This window comes from Rissa tridactyla, chromosome 2 (assembly GCF_028500815.1).
Source record: "Rissa tridactyla isolate bRisTri1 chromosome 2, bRisTri1.patW.cur.20221130, whole genome shotgun sequence".
Taxonomy (NCBI): domain Eukaryota; kingdom Metazoa; phylum Chordata; class Aves; order Charadriiformes; family Laridae; genus Rissa; species Rissa tridactyla.
In genome coordinates, this window is record NC_071467.1 from 2,004,767 (window position 1) to 2,027,866 (window position 23,100).

At 48.8% G+C, this 23,100-nt stretch overlaps 1 protein-coding gene across 2 annotated transcripts in view; it reads right to left on the bottom strand.

The window, feature by feature from the left end:
- The window catches only part of RHPN1 (rhophilin Rho GTPase binding protein 1), a 32,675-nt gene extending 12,892 nt beyond the window's left edge, over nt 1-19,783 (bottom strand). Inside the window, exons 1-4 of one of the 2 annotated variants that reach the window (XM_054193274.1) lie at nt 18,713-19,783; nt 8,129-8,244; nt 3,837-3,965; nt 187-262 (exon numbers count right to left, since the gene is read on the bottom strand). In XM_054193274.1, coding sequence (XP_054049249.1) covers nt 187-262; nt 3,837-3,965; nt 8,129-8,244; nt 18,713-18,808 — 417 coding nt within the window. In that variant the 5' untranslated portion in view covers nt 18,809-19,783. Of the gene's footprint in view, nt 1-186; nt 263-3,836; nt 3,966-8,128; nt 8,248-18,712 lie in introns of both variants that reach the window. The other variant, XM_054193273.1, reaches the window with a different exon arrangement.
- Nucleotides 19,784-23,100: the final 3,317 nt, after the last annotated feature.

Consider the following 23,100-nt stretch of genomic DNA (forward strand, 5'->3'; position numbering starts at 1 on the left):
CACTTTGCTGTGTTTTAAGTTCAGCTCCTCCCCATAAATCTAGTTTTTTTGCAACTGTTCTAAAATAGAAAACTTTCTGCAGCTGCTGCAGCATCTCCTCTACAGCACCCAATCGTACCCAAAGTAAACGGTCACTTCCCTCCATCGTCATACGTTGCATCAAGCGAATGAAACCTCGATGCTCACCTTTAGCGGTACCAGCAAATCCAGCTCCTTCGTCTCCTTCAGGCCCAAAGGGATCATGGGGACGCTGATGGACTCACTAGAAGAAGACAGCAACCTATTTGGTGGTTGGTTTAAAAGCCTTGGAGGGATTAAAATGAAGCAGCTCTTTACCCTGGGCTTCTGCTGCTCCTATTAAAGGGTAAACGTAGAAGAGGACCCGACTCTGCATAGCAACGTTCGTATTATGTCAACAAAAATTCCCAATGTTATATTTGGAACGGCAGTGTGAGAGCAGAGGCATGCAGAAAACAGAATATATTTTTCATATCATATATTTCATATATGATATGAAAAGAATGTGAAACCATCAGCCTTATTCATCCAGCTTCTGCTTTTCTCTCTGTAACAAGTACAATAGTGCCCAAATCAACTTCAACAACGAAGCTGCTTTAATTACCAGCCCTCGGGAACCGGGCGTGATGGGAGCACAGGTCATGGATTCACCCACTTCTACATGCTAATCTGGGCTTCGGCGCTGATAAGGACTTGCTTGGGCTGTACCCCTGCACCTGATATTGAAATTTTCTACCTCTATTAAAAGCAGTTGTCTAATAATAGCTCTTATCGCAGAGCCCATTTGATATTGTAAAATGCTGAAGGTGACGACGACTCTGGGAACACCCAGTTGGGGAGTGGTTTGTGTTTCAACATTGAAACAGGGCAGTTGTGCAGCACCGAGGAAGAAACGCTGCAGGATGAGAGCCAGGAAGGACCATCTTTTGGGGGATTTAATGGCTTTTTCAGTTTTCTGCTGCCAAGAAGTAATGGCCTGTCTAAGCAGCAGAGCCTGGAGCACACAGAAAATTACAGTGTTGCTGCTCTGCAAAGAGCCCCAGAGCTGGACCCGTTGTTCAACTCCTGTATCCAGAGATGGGGAATGGGAACCTGTGGTGGTACACGCACCTCACATCAGCTCCACAAAAGTCTTCCCCAATACCCACCTATCCCTCAGGGATGTCCCCAACCCTGGCACCAAGCCACGTTATGGCATCCCCAGACCTTGGCCTCCCAAGGGTCTGGTTTATAGGGTTTAAAGAGATGAGAAGGGTTTGGCAGAGTGAGAAATGGGAAGCGGGTTGGGCAGGATGAAGCCCTCACCAGCCCAAGTTTGCACAAGAGCCCCCTCTCGTTACCTCCAGAGACTGCTGATAACTTGTTAGCACATCACTCATTAGTCCAGGGAAGAAAAGAGGCAAAGAAAGTTGCAAAAACATGGGGAGCGGGGCAGGGAGGTTGCACCCACATTTTCATCTGTTCATACTGAATAAACAGCATCAAGAGCTATAATTACTGCAGAAAAGCCATTATCGCTCCTTCCTTAACAAGATTTCCGCTTGAATCCAATGCCTAGAGCAAACAAAGAGGCTTTTGTTTGGCCTGGGCAGGGTTTTGGGGTTGCTGCTGATGCTGTTTTCTTTTTAAACCAGAGCAAACAAGCGGCGCCTTGGAAAAGCTGAGCATCCCTGATAGGGAAGAATTTGGGGAGGATGCATGCAACACGGGAAATGTTGCATGCATCCCTACTTCTAGCACAGAAGAAGAAGGACCAACATCCAGGATTATATTCAGAGACTGCAACAGACCCTCTAAGTGCAGCAAATACCCAAGGGTGGTAGAGATATGGGCTCCCTTGGCTTTCTACACATAGGAGACCTCATGACTCTAATGCAATCCTGCACCTGGATCATCCTGATCCTACATTTAATATCCTTGCAAGAACCTGCAGGATGGAGTCACTGATGTTCTCCTGGTCTTTGCACCTCTCTCTGTCCCCAGCAGCACAGCAATCCTTCTCCAAGGAGGACCATGTGCTGGGAAAAGTGCGTGGATGGACACAGAATCATAGAATAGTGTGGGTTGGAAGGGACCTTTAAAGCCCATCAAGTCCAACCCCCTGCCATGAGCAGGGACATCTTCAACTAGACCAGGTTGCTCAGAGCCCTGTCCAACCTGGCCTGGAATGTTTCCAGGGATGGGGCTTCTACCACCTCTCTGGGCCACCTGGGCCAGTGTTTTACCACCCTCACAATAAACAATTTCTTCCTTAGATCTAGTCTGAATCTCCTCTCTTTTAGTTTAAAAAACATTACCCCTTGTCCTACCGCAGCAGGCCCTGCTGAAAAGTCTGTCCTCATCTTTCCTGTGGGCTCCCTTTTAGTACTGGAAGGGGGTCTAGAGGTCTCCCCGGAGCCTTCTCCAGGCTGAACCCCCCAACCCTCTCAGCCTGTTCTCACAGCAGAGGGGCTACAGCCCTCGCAGCATCTCCGGGGCCTCCTCTGGCCCCGCTCCAACAGCTCCATGCCTCCCCTGTGCTGAGGCCCCAGAGCTGGAGGCAGCACTGCAGGGGGGTCTCCCCCGAGTGGAGCAGAGGGGTAGAATCCCCCCCCTTGCCCTGCTGCCCACACTGCTGGGGATGCAGCCCAGTATGCGGGGGGCTTGTGGATGTAGGCCAGCGCACGTTGCCAGCTCATGTCCAGCTTTTCACCCCCCAAGCCCTTCTCAGCGGGGCTGCTCTCCATCCCTCCATCTCCAGCCTGTGCTGAGACCAGGGGTTGCCCCCACCCACATGCAGGACCCTGCCCTTGGCCTTGTTGAACCTCATGAGGTTCACGTGGGCCTACTTCTCAAGCTTGTCCAGGTCCCTCTGGATGGCATCCTGCCCCTCAGGCCTGTCAACCGCACCACTCAGCTTGGTGTCATCAAACACCATTCACCCATCCATCTCGGGAAGGGAAGGAGCAGCAGTGGCTCCCACGTTGCTGCAGCGTCCCCAGTCTGTTCTGCCTCGGGGATTTCTGCTTTTCTCACCCAGTGAAACAGCGCTGACGAGCCGCCCTGGCACGTTGGCTTGCTGTTGGCGAGCGTGCTAGGATTACCGCTCTGGTGAGTCAAGCCTGAGGCGGCTGGGTAAGCATTTCAAAGTGACAGAGCATTTACAATTAACAAAAAACGTCTAACCTCAGAAAGAGAGAAAAATAACCTAATACCCTCGACGGGAAAAGAAACCTGTGAGTAATCCGCTCTGGGAACAAGCAGAACAGGAGGTGAGACACCTGAACAGCCACACTTTTAATTTCTTCTGCTAAATACCCTTTTCACCTGCTGGAAAAAATTCATGCTCTAGTGGGATGCTCAGGAAAAGGGGGATGATGCAAGTCAAGATGGTTGTTTCTGACTTATCCATCCTACTTTGGGACATTGGTGTTAAGAGGACACACCATCCATCCCCAAATGCCTCCTGAGTATCTGCTAGGAATGCTGCTGAGTTTGCTCCTCTTGCAGCTCTATAGATGGAACATGGATGTTCCCAAGGTGAAAAACTGTTTCCAGGAAATCTGGCCCATGCCTAAGTCATGAAATCACACAGAACCATGGAATTGTTCAGATTGGAAGGGACCTTAAAGATCATCCAGTTCCAACCCCCCCTGCCACCACCCCGTGGTCCCTGCCAGAGGCAAAACCCTGCACAGAACAGGGAAGCAGAGCAATGGGTACAAGGCAAGAGGCTGCCTTGCTCCCAGAAAAAGCAAAAATGAAATAATAATAAAAATAAACCCCCAACTGATTAAGTTGCTCTTCCCATGCTGTAGGTAGCTGCCTGCCCAGTGTACCTGTCGTTCTGGTAGACGTCCATGCTGCTGTTCAGCTCCTCCAGCTCCTCCTTCAGCAGCTGCAGGTTGGAGTTCACGTAGCTCAGCTCCAGGGCAACCGTCTCTTTGACCTTGTGGTTACTGGTGGCCCTGCAAGACAACACCGTGTGGATCAAACCTCCCCCATTTCATCAGTTCCTTTATTTATCAACACTTGACTGCAGTGATAAACAGAGGTTAAGTTATCCAGTGGTGCGATAACACGTGCATCCATCCAAACCTTCCATACCTCTTGCTCTGAACATGATGTTGGACCAAGGAAGCCAGAGCACCCAGCTTGTTGTGCCATGGAGGTTGAGGCCAGGCAAAACTCACTACAGTGTTGCACCCTGCTCAGATGAACCTGCTTATTTCTCCCCCAAAGCAACCTTCCCCTTGCCCATCCATGCTCCCACTTCCAGTGCAGCTTCAGGTTTGGCTATGAGCACTCAAGGTGCTCACCCACACCAAATAAAAGTGCTTGATAGTTGGGTTTGAGGAACTGTTGTGCTTTCAGCTGGGACAGAGTTGACTTTCTTAGTAGTAGCTGGTAGAGTGCTAGTTTGGGTTTGGGACAGGAATATTGTTGATAGCCCACTAACACTTCTGGTTGTTGCTAAGCTCTCAATGCCTTTTCTGCTCCTCATACTGCCCCACCAGCGAGCACACAAAATTTGGGAGTGAACAAAACGTTGGAGGCAACACAGCCCATACAGCTGACTCCAGCTGACCAAAGTGACATTCCATGCCATATGACGTCATGCTCAGTATATAAAGTTGGGTGAAGAAGAAAGAAGGAAGGGATGTTTGGAGTTATGGCGTTTGTCTTCCCAAGTAACCATTACATGTGATGAAGCCCTGCTTTCCTGGAGATGGTTGAACACCTGCCTGCCCATGGGAAGCAGTGAATGAATTCCTTGCCTTGCACGCACACCTTTTGCTCTATCTATTAAACTGTCTTTATCTCAACTCATGAGATTTTTCTCACTTTTACTCTTTTGATTGTCTTCCCCATTCCAACCGGGGGGAGTGTGTGGGTGGCTGTGTGGTCCTAGTTGCTGGTCCATGACAGGAAGAAAAACTTCTTTTTGGGTCCAAATAACCCTTCTGCAAGAGAAGAGGCTTGCCGTGCTCACCCATTAGTAGAGCCAGACCAGGCCCTCCGTTCCCCACTCCAGCACGTCAAGGAGATGTAAACACCAAGGATTGATTTCAGCTGCCCGCTCCCTGCAAGACAAGCTCCCAGGCTGATTACACCCTTCTTATCTGCTCCGAAGGAAAGCAGGGAGAGATAACCCAGAGCTGACAGCGCACAGTTGTCAGCTGAAAGGGGCTCTGGCTGCTCGTGCTAAATCACACCGGGGTCCTGGAAAAACAACATGTGTACGAGCTCTGCTCGGCCAGGGCAACGCTTTCCCCCAGCTTTTGCAAAGCACAGTGTCTTTGACTTGTGGTTTTTTGTGGACAGGATCATTCAGGGGCCCCGCCCTGACCTGGCGAGAAGGAACTATGCTGTTTTTCTTTTAAGACGCTGGTCCTTTAGTGTCTCCTCCCCTGACTCCCCTTTGCTGGGATTTCCCAAGACCAATGAATTTTTTTTTTATTTTAAACAAACAAAGCAAAGACACAGCAGGTCCAAAGATCTCCATGGCTGCTTCCATTTAAACATCCTTTGGCATTTTTGCTATTCCCCATAGAGTATCAGCACAGTAACCACCCTTTTTCCCCTATAAACCAGTATTTAATTGCTAATTTAGTCCTCCATGCATCACAACACCTCCAGGACACAGAGGTACATTACTGTTGTCGCTACAATTTTCTTCCACTATGAATTAAAGAGTTTCGCCTTCTTGCTTCCAGCTGGCAACAATATTTATATAGTTTTTGATGTCTTATGTTACCAATAGCTGATTTGCAACCCAGCAATGCCAGGGTAACATTTTTACCTACACATGATATATTTCTGACCTGTGCTTTCAGCCCTGCTCTGCAGCAGAAAGGACACGTCAGCTTCCAAAGACCAAGTTTGCTCGGCAGGGTTTTGCACGCACGTGCAAGTTTTTCCAGGAGTTGTCACCAGCTTAAGGTTTTAAAGCCCAATGTCACTCCACGGCACTGCAGTTTGCACTCTGCAAGTGCCACATGCAGCAGTTAAGAGCACAGCACCTCTCAGAGAAGTAATTTAGGGAAAGAACTCAATCACTTCTGTGAGCAAACCTGCACTGAGGTACTTTGTGCTCCCCGTCCTGGGCAAGCACCGATCTCCATATGAGCAAGCAGAGCCTACGTGTTTCCATCAGCCTCCTCGTTGAAGTTATCAGCTGTTTGCTTAGCTAACACCAAAGCTTTCTGCCTTTTTTTTTTTAATTTCTTTTTAAGAAACTGGTTTATTGGCGACACCTTTATCTCCCTGATTGCTTCACTCAGCCCCAGTATTTGAACAAGAAAGGAAAAGGTTTCCGCTGCCTCTGCCCATCTATTTATCCAGCAAACAAACCCTCTTAACACCGCTGGGCAAACACCACGTGCATTTTTATTTTTTTTTCCAACACACCATTCATGGCAAACTCTTCAGGAAAGGAGACCGATATACTGAACAGAACAGTCTAGGAGATATTTTTTTTTTTTTTAAAAGCATTGAGAGTTGGGGTATTTTTATTTTTGCAGAGGCAAAGAAACCAGCAAGTTCAGCTGCAAATTCCGCTCCAGGCTGGGCAACCCACAGATTTTTTCTGCTTGCATTTAGCACTGGCATAGAGAGATGCAAAAGAAGTTTCAAGTCTATAATTTTTAAGCAATAACCTTTAGACTTACAACATAATCCCCACCCCCCACAACTTCAGCCTTTAGTTTCAGACGCAAGCTTGATTTATTGTCTGCCCCCCTGCCCCAAGATTTCCCATGTTTCATAAGTTCTGACCATCGAAGCATCCAGAAACCCGCATTTATCACTCAGTTGCAAAGTGGATTTGTGGGAGGGAGGAAAAGTGGCTGCTACCAAAGGACATTCAAACTGCTAATCCAACAAAAAGAAAAGAAAAAAAAAAAAAAAGGAAAAAAAAAAAAAAAAAAGAGCTCCATCAGTGCATTTCCCTGGCCGAGTAATTAAGATGTGTTTTGCATCACATTTTTGCTCACTCCCCTGCATCCAGCTCCAAGTCCCGCTGTTTGCACCAAAACCGGGGCGAGGCATGTTTCTGCTGAGCCAGCACATTTCCCCTTATTTTTTTTTATCATAAAGGGGAGTCACATGGAGCAGCACATGTTGGGATTTCATGGCCTTTTTTTTTTTTTTTAAATTAGATGAGGCACGGCAGCCTGGTTGAAGCAGAGGGGTATGGAGGCTGTAACCTCTCCTCCCCCGGGGAAGACCCGCTGGCCTCGACTACCAGTAAAATACCATTTTTTCTTATAGTTTGGTGGAGCAATTATTACTCCCTTCTTCCAGGTGCATATGGCACTGATGTTAAATCATTCAAGTTCAGAAGTGAAAAGTTGATTTTATTTTATTGGGGGGAAAAAGAAATAAATCAATACACTGGAAATATAGGCCAAAAGAAGCTAGTTTAGGGCAGCCTTATGATATTTTCTTGCACTAACAGACCTGCCCACCCTGCACATCTGCTCCAACGTCCTACAGGGACGTGAGACACATATAAGAGCTAAAAAAAAAAGTCATTCTTAGGTTAAAAAAAAAAAAGATAAAATAGCTGCAAAAAGTCACGCATCATGAACAATCTACAGGGGAAGCCAGTTCTGTGCCAGCTCCACTTGTGCTGGACAATCTGAAAGCCATGCAAAGGTGCCAACTTTTGCACGACTCCATAAATGCATCCTCCCAACAGGATGAAGAGCCACCGGACTGCACCCATCTGCAAAGACAGACCTAAATTTTCAGCTTCTGCTCTGGTGGAAGCAGTGGAATGGGGATTTTTCGGAACTAAAGCTGGATTTGACCTATTTGCTGGGGTTATCAGGCAAGAGCTCTGCAGTCCAAGCTCAATCCCAGTTAAACGCTTGTTCCCATTATTCCATCTGCTCACACCCTGCTTTGTACCAGGCTTCCAGGATGTTAAAATTCTAGTTTTTCACTAAAATGCATGGCATCAGCATTGCAGTGAATGGAGGGCGGGCATTTCTAGGATGAATGCTGCAAAGTCATGGGCAGACTGAGCAAACCCCAACCATAGCCATGGAAGCGCCAGCATCAAGACCATATTTCCACCCCCAGCCAAATCCCTGGGCCAGAGGGATGCTCCAGAGCCAGGACTCACCTGAAGAGGTTTTCTGCCCCTGCTCGCATCCTCATCTCCTTGTTGATCTGCTGGTTAATCCGCGCCCGGCGATGCTGCAGTTTGCTGCGTTGGGTCTGGGCGAAGGGGTCACAACCCTGCTGAGAGAGAGGGGCAGGGTTCTCACCAGAAAAAAACACCATTTTGGGATTAAAAAGGGCTCTTTCAGAGCCCGGCATTACACTTGAAATAAAAGTTTTATTATCTAACACCACATGCTGCTTACAGTAATGTATTTTCTAAGCTGTTGAGAAAAGGCTTCCCAAATGCAACTGTAAACAGGAACTAAGCACCTCCTCTCCAGGGTCTCGCCATCCAGACACAAGACAAGACCCGGGGGGCTGCAGATGAGCTCAACATAACCCTCGAGCTCAGGAACAGATGTGACCCCCGTGCCTATAAGTTCTCCCATCTCCTGCCGGCTATAGGGCAGGATCAAATGCAAGGCAGCAAGTCAAGAGTTCACGGGGGTGGAGAAACAAGTTGCACAAAGCAGTAAATTAATTCCATCCCTGCCTCCTTCCCTTGGCTTCAGCTCGGACTTTCTGCAGACAGGGAAAACACGTTTAATCTCCGACTTCAGGAAATAACAGTCGGCAATATCCCCCCGTCTCGTGGGGGCAAGAGGTTATTATGGGATGCCCCAGGCAGAGAGGTTGCCATGAAGAGGGTCTCCGAATGCAGGGCCACAAAAGCTCTACCCAAGCAGAGATGATTTCCATTGTGCAAGGAGAGGTTCAGATGGATGAAATGAGCCTCTAAAAGACCCCGGATAAAAAAAAAAACCAAAAAAAACCAAAAAACCAACACATTTGGGAGGGCACAAGGCTGGGCAGTTTAAGAGGATGGAGACCTCTGAGCCTGCTTTTCACACACCGGTGCAAAGCACGGGCAGATCCCTCCAAGACTGTTTCAAGATCCACTGTAGCACCAAAAGAAACTCCTCAAAGCCATTATTTCACCCTCTTGTTTCCCTTAGAGCTCCTCCATTTGCTATGCACATCGATTTTACCCTGCTCCCCATTGCTTTACCTCCATCAATGCTGGTGGACCTCTTGCCTCTACATCGAGAAGGGGTTTTGCCACCCAAAAGACTCTACAGACCTCCAACAGTGCCCACTCTTGTCCTGTCCAAAACACCTTCTCAGCTAATTTCTTCCATGTAGATACCTTGGTGGGCTTTACCAGGTCTCACTTCATCCTCCAAGATGGGTCACAACAGTCTCAAATCCAAGAAGCCAGGGCAACGCTTGGTTACCTCTCCAGAAAACACTGTAGGTCCCAGAGTTACTCTGGGAAAACATACTTCTAACAAATTACTTGACTTTTCTGGGGAAGTAGGAAAGGGAAAAAAGAAGTCCTTGTTCAAAAAAAAATTGAGACCAGCTTTGATTAGTCAGTAGGGAATGGAAAAATTTGTATTTTCATAGACTTCAGCTTTCTGAAAATTAGTTTCTCATATTTGAAGTCCACTAAGCGGTGTCCTCTTTGAAAAGGGTCCGGGATTAACATTAGCATTTTCATTTAAGTGAAAGACTTGAGCTCCTAATTGGAACACTGGAGACCGAGCACTCAGAGTCTCTCCATCTGGTCCATAAATCTACAGGCTTAATGCTTTTACAGTAATCCATGAATTTGTTGAAATTACTGAAGGAATAAGCTGGAAGCAGGAGGCCCCAATTACTCTGGAAAAGCAATTAAGTGGGTTCTTAAGGAAAACACCCCAACAGCTGCAGAAATCTTGGGTCAGGAGCAAAATACATGAAAGGCTGATCCAGAAGTTCCCTGGGGAACCCACCCATCCTGAACACACTGTTGGCTCCCCAGGGAAAAATCCAGAAATTGGAAGAAAAAGGTAAACGATGAAGGAATCCCACAGAATGAAGACCAAGAAGGTATCATGCCAGGTTTTCTCCAGCAAGAAGGAGCTGGGTTGTCGCTGAACTTGGCTCTTGAAAAAAAAAACAAACCCAACCCAACCATGCAGACTCAAATCTGAGCACCCAGAGGCTCTCAAAGCAAAGAGGACAGCACCAAACTCTTGTCTAGAAAGTATCTGCTCAGCAGATTAGTCCAAGATAATGCACAAGTTTTTATTTTATTAGTTAAAGGCTGATTGCAAACATTGTGCCTTCAATGAGGTTTCTTCATACAGTGCAAGACATTAACCTATATATGGAAGTTAAAGCTTAAGAAGGTGGGAAAGGAGACATAAAGAGAAGTTGATGCTTATTAAAATTTCAACAGCCCCTCAGGTGTACAGATGAGAGCTGTGTGCGCTTGTCAGCTCCACAGACGTGCAAGCCAAATGTGTATGCAAATATATCCAAACACATGCAAGCGAGCAGGATCCAGGTCTCCTCTCTTTGCATCCAGTGCTATAAAAATCCACCCAAAACTCAACAGCCCCAGTAGCAACTGTTAGAGGTGGAAAGAACCTCTTCTCTGCTTCCAACTCTTACTACAGGAGCTTTCGTCACCTTTGAGATCTCTGCACTTCTTGCAAAGGTTTGCTTGAAAGGGGTCAGAAGATTTTAAGATGTTTTCAGGGGGGAAGAACAGCAAAGACTACCTGAATACACGGGCAAGAGGCCAGAGTACCTTCAGATGAGAAGTGATAGAAGACGCACAAGTGGAAAGACTATACAAAAATCACAGAAAAGGTCCATGAACTCCTCCTTATCTGGAGGTGAGGCAAGAAGAAAGTAAGCAAGAAAAGAAGCAAGATGCAGAGTGGCATGAGAAGACATCAGGATGGCTCTACAAAAGATTCAAAAACAGTGTTAAAACCTCTTCACTGCAAAAGCAATTACGGGGTTTAGCTAATTGACGTGGCAGCTCTCCACTTCTCCCATGCCCAGCTTGAGACAATACCAAGTAGCAAAATTCGAGTGGCTACAGTGTCAAACCTGATGATCGAGAACCCTCTCAAGCAGGCAAACAGAGCGGCACTGATAATCATGAATCCCTTTGTCTTTCCACAAGGGCACAAAGGAGCTGCCCTCCAGGAACGCCTGCAAGCCCCTGTGCAGCTGAGGACCAAACACAGTTCAACAACATCCAGGACATCATGGCATTTGGATTTGCTTAGACTTGGAGAGAGAGCTGCTGAGCTTTTCTCCCTGGGATCCAGTGATAGGACTTGTGGGAATGGTTCAAAGCTGCACCAGAGGAGGCTTAGACTGGACATTAGGAAGCACTTCTTTACCAAGAAGGTGGTCAAAGACTGCAACAGGCTTCCTAGAGAGGTGGTTGATGCCCCAAGCCTGTCAGTGTTTAAGAGGTATTTGGACAATGCCCTTAATAACTTTTGTTCAGCCCCGAAGCTGTCAGACAGTTGGACTAGACGGTCACTGTAGGTCCCTTCCAACTGAAGTAGTCCATTCTGTTCTATTCTCCCACCAGGAGACACTAAACCCTTTCTAGAGCTGAAAGGTCCACCCCCCACCATCTGAACACTGGGTGTCTTTTCAATCTGATTTAACAAGATAGTTATCAATTCCCATCCAGGCTCCTAAGCCAACAGCAAAAAGTACTGGAAAGTCAGGTATTGGAGCACCTGATGTAATATCAAAGCCTTGTCAGGATGTCAAGTCAGAATCTCAAGACTTGCTGTCCTTAAGGACTTAATGGGATCTCCCCGCATCTCGCTTTCCACGTCACCCTTTATGAAGTTAGGTAACTGCAGTAACCCACAGAATTGCAACGCATCTTGCCTCCAGAGGATCTGCTGTTGGTCCCAGAGCATCATCCCTCGCTGTCATGGACAATATAAACATCATGCCCAAGCCACCATTGGGAATGACCAAGCCTAGTCTGCATCTGCTCCTGGAGCATTGCAGAAATGACGTTATTTCACAAATATTGGAGCAAGAAGTAAATTCAGCTCCAGAATAAGATGCTTAGCCCAGGTTAACTTACAAATGAAAGGGAACACCACCACAAGCAAGAAAGGCCATATTTAAATCAAAAGGGAGATAGAGAGTCAAGAGGAGAGCGTGCCCATCCTCTAACAGCTTGCATTCAAAGGAAACCAACGCTTTGCCCGTGCATCTACTCTCCAAGTTGCAACCAAAAGCTAAAAACTACAGCACAGAGCTTCTAAAGTTGTGACGGATTTAAGTGTTCCTTACATAAGGGAGGCATAGGGAAAAAAGGGAAAAAAAAAAACCACACCAAAACCCACTGTTAGGTTATAAAAGGGATTTTCCTTGCTGAATTCTTTGCACAAGCTCTTGAGGTCAACCCTCCTTTAAGATCAGAAGAAAGATCTGTTATTTCAACCAGCCTCTTGGGTGCACCTACAGACATCAACAGAAGAAAAAAGTTTGGTGCTTCAGAAGTGGCCAGGTTAAATGGGAGATTTCTCAGCCTTTCTATCTTAAAGTTTTTACAGAGGAGAAGCAAGCGCATAACTCTTCCAGGGAGAGACCATAAATCGTGTAGCAGCCATGAAACAGCACAGCTTGTATGTACAGAGAGTACAGCGTATGTTACGAAAGCCATGAAAATGAATGAGGTATGGGTCATTAGGTTACACGAGTTGTGTCCAGCTCTGAAGTTTATTGCTTCTGACAAAGCAGGATTAGAGCCAGTATTATTGTAGCAAGGCTCAATTTTATGCTCAGAAGACATCTGCCAAATAACATTGCGTTCAAGCCTTGGCGTGGAAAGATGACAGCATTACAGAAAGCACTCAGACAATGCCTCCACGTAAGGGAGAAAAGGTAAGAGGCCGAAAGACCCCTCCCAGAGGAGGCCAAGACAAACACATCCCCTTTGAGGGATGTCAAGGTTTCTGCCAGCTCAAACCCTATCTTTGAAGGGAACATACACAATGACGTAATGGCGGTGTTAACTCCCCAACACCTCTTCCAGTTCAAGTGCACCCATCTGGGGTGTTAAATAGGGCAATTACGTAGTTAGGTTTGCTTGTATAAGCAAGTCCTTAGGGAATGTTTGTTTAGAGATGATCACCAAGTGTACTCTGCACTTCATGTCTCCAATAAACTCAAGGAGATGAAACCTGGATATGTCTTGGGTGACAAGGCACACCTAGAGCATTATTTGTGACCCCAGTGCCAAACAAGGCCACCGCCTCACAGCTTTCCCAGCATTGATGACAGAAAAAACTAATCACCTCTAGGAAGAGGCTGATGCCAGCAAGTCCAAAGGGCAAAGCCAGGCACAAAGGGACTAATTTCTGCTCTTTTGTTTCCGCTAGAAGAACAGGAGCTCAGTCACTGGAAAGAACTGAGCAAAAGCAAAACTTAAGCATATGAAGCAATCAACGGATGACTGTGAGCTGTCAGCATACGTAGCAGGGAGTTTAGTTACTGGGTACTGCAGTAAAAGGTCCTAGCTACCTGCAGAGCTTGGCTGAATCATGGGAGGTGCTCCACAGCCAACCTGCTGAAGCATGGACCAAGCTGTGCCACCTCCAAGCCTGGCTTTAGCCACAAACCAGCCACCACCAGGATTATTGCCAATTAGAGCAGCTGGAGGGTGCTCACAGAACAGCAGGAGAAACTAAAGAAGGTCAGTTTGCACGTAGAATGGAGACATTGATAACATGGCAGTGGTGAGATGAGTTGTTACCTGGTGCTGACCTAGGATCTACAGCCAGACCCACTGCCAAGCAGATAACCTTCACATCCCCAAGGACAGGGAAGTTCAAGGAGAAAGCTGCAAGGGGAGCAGGGCACCAGCCAGCCAGTGTATCACTGCCTTGTGGGTATACAAACACCCCTCGGTGTCTGGCAACGCAATATATAAGGGATAACCTCCTGCTTCAGAGAAGTCAGGCATCTTTTCCCACAATTCTCTCTCCTTTTTTCAATGAGGGAATGACCCCGTTTCATGGAAATCAAATTATCTGCCCTAAGATTTGTCATTGAGGTCACACGCTGCACATGGGCAGCGGCACATCTGCACCACAGGCCTGGTACCCCATGTCAGACAACACAGGCTCAGACCCAGTCTCAAAACCCAGAACAACGTGCTTGAGATCAGACAAGCAAATCTCAAGGACACAGCTGTGGACTAATGGCAGGATTAGGCCCATCTCACCTTCCACTGCTCAGACCAACCATCAGGAGACGGTGGATACCAGAATATGTTAAGCATAACCCAGCTGCTTTTGGCAAAGGTACCCGTGATGCTCATCTGCTACATGCCCCAAAGCCTCAACTGCCTCCAGCATTCCCATTAACCCAAACTGCTGCATATGTTCCTTAAAGCCTTAAGGATCATTTTGCTTCAATTTTATAATTAAAAACCTGTTCCCAGGAAATAGACAATTTAATTGTTTGGGTTTTTTAAGGGAGGGAGTCAAAAGGCAACAAAAGTGTTACTATTCAACTCTTCCCCAGGGAAGGAAGAAGACATGGTTCAATTCTTTTGCTGGACAATCCACTGGGATTTCATTTGGCCTCTCCAGCGCTGCGTTGTTCCCTCCTCCCACCAACCAGTTGCTGATGTTGGTTGCTCAGGGCATAAATATACCCCTCAGATGAAATGTCAGGAGCTCCGCTGGAGCCTGGCTCCCCTGTGTCTCCTCCACTTCATCTCCTCCAACCCCAGCAGTTCCCATAAGAGCCACTCCAGATGCTCCTTCTACAAAGAGGGAGAGAACTGGCAGTCAGAATAAAATAAATAAATAAATAAAAATCACTTCACAGACAAAGGCAAAGCCAAGCAATGCTACAAAACAAGCCTGAGATATCTCAGTTTGACACTCGATAGCCACAAGGACCATCCTCCAGATAGAGCCACAGTAGCCTTTGGACATCATGAGTCATCCCATCTGCAAACTGTTCTCTTACGTAGGTAATTCCTTTACGTAGGATTCACAGGCAATGCCAAATCCATGCCAATGCTCGATATGGTCTTCTGTTAACCCTAAAGGTCCCCAGTCTTCAGACTGAGTGAGCTCCTAGAGCATTCAACACCACTGAGTGGCCAACCAACCTTTCCAGCATCACCAGTCTGTGCTCACAACGCAATTAAAGAAAACGGTACATGAACGAGCATGACGTGCTAAAGTACAAGGAAATCGTACGGCTTGCACCCAGGAAGCCTTCAGCTCCAGCCGGTGAATGAAGAGCCCAAGATCAGTGCTTGGGAAGGTCAAGCACCAACCGCCAAGTGTAACTCAGGCAGAGGTGGGCAACTCCATGAGAGCTGGTCAAGTCCAAGCTGGGTTTGCTCTCCACTAATTCACCCAGCTTGTACCAGTCAAGGCACTCTCCAGAACATCAACATTTGCTCTGTAGTAAAACCTGCAGCAGAATACCTGTGCAGAGACAAGGAACAGCCAAAGACGACAACAGTTTCTGCAGCTCTAGGAAGCCCTGACACACAAGCTACCACGGTCATTAACAGAGGTACCCTTGATCTGTGTCCCCAACCCTCTGCATTGAGCACGTGGTCTCCAGGTACAACCTCAACCCTGCAGGTTTTACCCAGTAAATGCTTATAATATCTCCCACTCCAACAGAAAATAAAATATGCAGGTACTTATTTTCATCCACTGCCCAGAGCAAAAATACATCCTAACAGAGTTTTGTCCCCAAAAAAGGGATATTTCCAAGCACACAGATGATCCAGCAGCCGGAAAACTTCCTGTAGAAATAAGGTAACTGGAGCATCAAGCTCTGAGCACCAGTTTTATTTCCAGAACCACACTGGTCTAAAAGCTATTTTGATGGAGTCAGAGCTGTCAAGTGGCATTATTGCAACTTTGCAACCCACGAGTTTTTTGAGTCAGGCCAGCACAGGACAAGTGGCCAAGTGACCCCGGTTTAGCCGTGTTAGCCCATGGGATAGAGTGCAAAACAAAAGCCAGAGAACCAATCCACACACAAAGGCAGGCTTTAAAATTCTCCTTTTTAAAAGATCATCGATAATTTCCTTCTCCTGACAGCCAAAGGCATTTCAGAAAGTAATATGGGTTGTTACTACAAAACAACCAGTAGGTCATAACAACTGTTTTTCTTCCCCAAACATCTATTTATATATAAAAGTCCCTATCATGAAACTAATCTCATGAAGCACTCCGGCTGCAAGCTGTTTTTCTGTGGGAGACATTACCAGCTAAAACCTCTAAAACCTTTTATTGAGAATATGGTTACATCACACAGCCTTTTAACAAATGAGTGGAGGATTAAGGTTTTAAATTTCACAACGAAGTGCCTCCACTGTTGGCTAATGCGCTCAGCAAGAAGAAGAAAAAAAAAATAAAACGTGGGGGGAAAAATAAAGATCTGGGGAACTGGGTTTTTAAAACAGCAAAATCTGCATCCAGAGTTTGAGTTTTAGGAGTTGGAAGCGCTCAGGGGAGCTGGGGGAGGCACAGGGCATCATGAGAGTCAGGGCAGGACGCCAGCAGGAAACAGATGTATTAAATCTTCAGCCCCAGTACTTGAACCCTGGCAAAAAAAAGAAAAAAGTGACCATCGCAGCAGTGTTCAGGATCCCCTTGCAAGGGAGCAAAGATCCACAGCCCCGGATGCCGTCAGGGTGGAAAAAAAGAAAAAAGAAAAAACACAACAAAGTAGAAGAGGCTGTATTGATAGATCCTTTTAAATAAAAAAAAAAACTTATATCATAAATAGGAAATTTAATCAGGTGCTTTGGTCTTTTTAATTAAAAAAAAAAGTAATCATGTTATGACAAATGCTGCATATCCCCTGCCAGTTTTCCTCCCCCCCTGCTCCCTTGCTTTGCAATATTTTCCTATGTTATTCTCCTCTGTACTACCATCCGACAGCTCCAAACAGGGATCATACACGGGAAATGGTGTGTCTGTATGCAGAATAAATTGGAAAAAAAAAAACCAACCCAACCCTCCTGATAATCTTCCCTTAGAAGCAGCACCTGCTATTTAGACAAGGCTCTGGGTAAACTCCAACCTGGTTTAAGGTTGCAACCTCTTTAGCTGCAGTCAGGGAGGCCAGGCTCAAGTGACTCAAGATCAGATTGATCCTTATTCAGCTGAGGTTGTGATCCTAAAACTCATTCAGGGGAAAAAAAAAACCAAACACCCCTAGAGCCCGGCTGAGTCTTGGGTTTGGGGTTTTTTTTTTAGGTGATTTTTTTTTTTTTTTAGTTTTTTTTTTTCTTTTGTTTTTCTTCCCCCAAAGGGCTACAGAAATGCAGCGCTCTGCTGAAGAACAAGTTTTGAAAATTATATACTTGCAAGGAGAGATCAGATTACAGGGCAAATTCACGACAGGCTAATAGAGTTGGTTCCCAGGGGACAGACCTAGCGGGAAACGCACTTTAACAGCCCCAAAAACCTCATGTTTACCCATCTTTTCTGGCAACAATTGGTGCTCTTTAAAGCCTCCTCGACTCTAGGAGTGTGGCTTGACACCCAAGGGACAGCAGGGAAAGTCGAGGAGCCAGGTTGTGGCAGCCGGAGGACAATCCCCGTTGTTTTCACCCCATTGTTACTAATTAAACAAGTTGACGCCAGTGGAGCTATCAGCCACATCTCACACGCACAGCCAGGCTGCCATTGCACCGGCTTTCCTTGCAGGCAGCTCCCAGGAGTTGTTTGTCAGCAAGAAAAACCCTGCCCGGTACCTCTGATGGCAACGGAGCGGGGACAGGCAGTGCCTGGCTGGACCATCTTCCTATGGGCAGGAAGGAGAAAAAGCCAAAATATAGGAGAATTTGGTTAAAAAGAGTCACTGGGAAGCTTGCAGATAGAGCCAGCGGAAAAAGATGGGATAGAGGAGTGGAGTTTAAAGAGATGATGATCAAAAGAAGCATGGCCAGCAAGACGAGGGAAGGGATTCTGACACTCTACTCTCTTGAGACCCCACCTGGGGTACTGCGTGCAGCTCTGGAGTCCTCAGCACAAGAAGGACATGGACCTGTTGGAGCAAGTCCAGAGGAAGCCACGGAGATGCTGTGAGGGCTGGAGCCCCTCTGCTGGGAGGACAGGCTGAGAGAGTTGGGGGGGTTCAGGCTGGAGAAGAGAAGGCTCCAGGGAGACCTTATAGCAGCCTCCCAATCCCTAAAGGGGCTCTAGGAAAGCTGGGGAGGGGACCTGGATCAGGGAGGGGAGCCATAGGATGAGGGGCAACAGTTTTAAACTGGAAGAGGGGATATTTAGATGAGATATTGGGAAGATATTTTTCACTATGAGGGTGGTGAGACACTGGCCCAGGTTACCGAGAGAAGCTGTGGCTGCCCCATCCCTGGAGGGGTTCAAGGCCAGGTTGGACGGGGCTCTGAGCAACCTGGTCTAGTGGGAGATGTCCCTGCCAATGGCAGGGGGGTTGGAACTAGATGAACTTTAAGGTCCCTTCCAACTCAAACCAGTCTATGATGAGCTATCAGACAGTACTGTAGGGTTGCTTACAGATGAGCTACTGGACACTTTTCTATCACATATTAAGCCTTTCCCCTGCTATGCCCTCACACCCCCAGCACGGTTTGATGGCCAGGATGGACCTGCACCATCCCCATGGACCAGGGATACCCAGCCCCATGGAGCATCCATTGGGCGTTTTGCCATCCTGCCCCCACCCACGGCACCCCACCGCCGTGCCTCACCTTCCGGGTGCTGCCGCTCTTCAAGGCTTGCAGGAGGACGAGGCCACTGTCCCCTTCCCCACCACCAGCCAGGCTCTCCTCCTCGGGGGGCATCATCTCCAGGGGCGCAGCATCCACAGGTTGAGGGGGGTCAGCCCACAGGTGGGGGCTCCCACCTGACCCCACAGGGTGGCTTTGGGGCTCAGTGTCCCCTCCGTGGGCTTCTCTGGTTGTCCTGGCCTAACCCTATGCCCTGCTAGCCCCGGGGGGGGGGAAGAGGTTCAGAGTCCTGGGTGGGGGTTTAAACCCCCACTAGCCCCTGCCCTCTGATACTGCGAACCCCCCAGCACCTAACATCTGGCCACAGGCTGCTTCTCCCCTTCCAGAGCTACCCCAGCTGGGGCAGGGGACACAGACACCTGCCTCGCAGAGCTGCCCCAGCTGGGTTGGGGGGGGGGGGGGGGGACAAATCCCCAAACCCCCTTTACAGAGCTACCCCAGGGGAAGGGGGGGACCCCACAGACACCCTTGAAGTGATGCCCCAACCGAGCTGGGGGCAAACCCTAAAGACCCCCTTGCAGAGATGTCCCAGATGGGCAGGGGAGGAGGGGGCAAACCCCACACACAACCCCCCCACTTTGCAGAGCTACCTCAAATGGGGAGGAACACACAAACTCCCACAGCCCCCCTTGCAAGACCCACCTCAGACCCCCCCTTCCCTTGCAAAGCTACCCTAAATGGGGGGGGGGGGGGGGGGCAAACACCCACAGACCCCTTCTACAGAGCTATCCCAGATAGGAGGGGGGAGGACACAAACCCCCACAGTACCCCCTCACAGAGCTACCCCAGCTGGGACACACACACACACACAAAGTCCCACAGACCCCCACCTTTACAGAGCTACCCCAAATGGGGAGAAGGGACACAAACCCCACAGAGTTACCTCAGCCGGGGGCGAGGGTAAACGACACAAATTCTCACAGTCCCCCCCCCGCCCCTCACAGAGTTACCTCAGCTGGGGGGGGGCCCAACCCCCCCAAACTCACTTCCAGAGATGCCCGGGGGAAAACCCCACAGCTCCGCAAATCTCTCTCTCCCCCCCTCGCTACGGGTGACTCAAGCCCCGTTTCCTTCCCTCCCGAGGGAGCCGACAGCCCCCCACTCACCCCTCAGCGCCCCCGCACGGCCCCGCCGCTGGGCGCCGCCGAGCAGGAGCGATCACGGCGCTGGTCCCGGCATAAGCAGGGCGGCGGGGCGGGGCGGAGAGAGGTTGCGACCAATGGGAGAAGGGGATGGCGAAGATCGGCGGCGGCGCTGCCCAATGGAAGTGCGGGAGAGGGAGTGGAGAGGGCGGGAGCGGCTTGGGGAGGGGCGGGGCGGAGGGGCCGTCGCCCGTGGCAACGGTGGGAATTAGAACGCCGAGGACGTCACGGGATGGGGAGGGGCCTCGCGGGGGGGGCCCCTCCCACGGCCACAGCTGGGCGCGCGCTCCCCCCCCCCCCCGCAACCACATCTGGATGCGCGTCCACTCCGCCCACAGCCACAGCTGGGCGACCCCACCTCTAACCAGGCGCCCCCCGGCCACATCTGGGCTCTCGCACCCCCACTTCAGCCCCTTATAACTCCCCCCCCGCAACATCTGGGCTGCTGTGGCAGGTGGGGGGGGTTGCAATAAGGCAGCACCCACCCTGCGCCCACCCTTCAGTCAGGTCCAGCTGTTTTCCACCCCAATGCTGTGCCCCGGCTGCTCCCCTCTGTGTGGCCCCCGGATCACCGCCCTCACTTCCCTCCCCCCCCCCCAAAAAAAAAAATATCCCTCAACACCTGGATGGTGCCACTGCAGCTCACACAGCTGCTGGAGCGATTCTGCAACTTCTGGAACCTGCTTGCCCTGCTATAACCATTAGATGTTGCTTCTGTAAAGCCCTCTACAAAACACAAAATATAATAGAAAAATAAAGAAATAAATAAAATAAATCCTATTTTCCTACTTTTTCCAGCCAGATAAAGGCAAATCCTACCCCATTTTCCCCTTCCTGAGCCACAGTTTTGAGCCACGGCAGGGTTTTACATTCAATCACACTCGTAAAATAACAGTTGGATGGGGCAACGACATTAAAGCTGGCAAAATTTTATTCTGGGGGCTGGAAAAATCCGGTTCCCGAGATGCACATGGGACCCTACGTGGGGATGCTGAGCTGGGTTGTCACCGGCGCGTGTCACCAGGAAAAACTTCCTTTAGTCTTTAGCAGGACCTGGCTTCTTTTTTCTAATGAAGTTAATGAGACCGCGCTTATGCATGATGAATCCTGTTCACGTCAATGGGGCACGGGGAACACCATGCAGATTCAGCTGTTTAACAAGGGGAAAAACAAAATTAGCCCGGCATAAATTAAACCTTTTATAGTGCCTGAATTTATTTTATAACTGAATATATTAAACCATTTCCACCTTTCCCAGCCTGTTTTCCCTTGTTGGGGGCTTCAAGGATTGCGCGATTCCAGGGAAGGTAGTATGTTGGTATGGATTTTTCTCTTCCTTTTGGTTTTCCCGATCCGAAAGGAGATACTGGACTAGAAAGGTGGAGTTACTGTTTTATCTGGAATGGCGGCAATGCTTTTTTGGGTGAATATCGCAGTGGTTTGCAAAGAAAAATGCTTTTAATCATGTGGCCGCAAACATCTGCGCATCGGGGAGCACGTAGGACAAGGTAGTTATTCCTCTGCTGGTGAGGGACCTGATTGCCATCAACAGCTCGTGGGATATTGTCACTGACACGGCCCTCAACGTCTCGCCACGGTGTCACCGAACCGTGCAGGGACCCCATTTGCAGCCTGGTTTTCCCCAAGGATGAGCCAGACCCACTTTGTGGTCCAAGTTTCCCCACCTCAGAGCCCTGGTTGGACCCATCCTGCTCCCATCTCCTCCATAGAGAAGAGTATCTGCAAAGGGAAAAAATACATTAAAATATACAAAACTCATCTTAATTATTAAGGTATTTAACCCAGGTTGTTCTTGGGCAGGATGTATCGGCAAACTGGTGCTGGTATAAGTTGGGACAGGTTTCTCCCAGCTCACCCATCCTGCAAACCCCATCGTTGGGCATCCCAACTGGCATGGAGAGCTTGGGAGAAACCTTCAGCATGCATCAGGGCTGAATAAATCTATACGGGACCCAAGGTGAAAATGGAAGAAAATTAAATATATGCCAGTTGGTGGAAGGTGGCCGAGGGCGAACAAGCCCCGGCATGAAGTCGTCCTTTCCTGCTCCCTGCCCTGGGGCTGGCTCCCATCCCTTGACGACTTTTACTCATCCAGCAAGAAAGGTGGCTTGGATGTTTTTTCCCCGGGTGGCGCAACAGGGATCAAAGAGGCTTTCCCGGAGCCAGCCCTGTCTCCAGGGGTTTCCGCTCCGAGCCGCGAACCGGGTGGCATCTTCCCAGGGGAACGCATGACCCCGCTACTCACCATGGATCTCAACACCTTTTTTTGCCTCAAAACCCAGCGTTTTTGAGGAAAGCTCATGTTTCTCCATGCTTCGTGAAACCCCTTTGCACCAGCCCATTCCCAGTAGCTTGCAGCAGCTTGAGGATGGTTGAGATGGTTTTGAGGCTCAGCTGTGATGAGGTGGTTGATGGCAACGTGGGCAGGTGAAAGCAATAGACCCACCTGCATGAAGAGGCCTGGAGAGGAATGGGATGGGTGAAGGCTTCAGGATGAGGGTTGTGGGTCACAGCATGCTGTACTTTGCAGGAGCTGGGCTCTATACCCAGTGTCTAGGCTCAGAGACCTCTGCAAATCCAACCGTGGGTCTCCGATGGGTGAGAGGCAGCTAAGAAAGGCTGGGGTTTGGGACTAATTTAATTATTTAATTGCAGGGGGGCTGTCTCCTGGCAAGGGAGATTTTTCTACACTGTTTTTATACCAATGTGTTTAGCTCCATCTGAGCCGTGCAAAGCGTTCTGCCCCTAGGAGGTCTCCTTGCCAAGGAGGTGCTGGTTAGGGGTCCTCCTCAAATTCACCTTTTGGGCTAAAACTTCATTTCCCAGTGTGCATCTTGAGCTGGGAGTTTCCAATCAGGGCTGAGGGAGTCTTTAAATAAGCTTCCTGTAGGGGGGCATTGTCATTAGGGAGTTAGTTGGGTGAGGGGTGGGGTCTTCTGCAGCCTGGGTGGCTTTGAGGAAGCATGTCTTGCTGCGCTGAGTGAGCGTGGTCCCACCAGTAGCAGTGAGTGCTTGTGGCTCAGCAAAGGCTGGTAAAATATGGAGGTTTTCAACGTGTTTTCTATACCTTGAAAAGTTTGGAGGGTGTCTCATGGTGTTCTGTAGCTTCACCTTCTCTCCTTGAGAATTCTCCTTTTTTCCTCAATGGTAAAGGCTCTTCATGGGTGGGGAGCACCTTGGCATTGT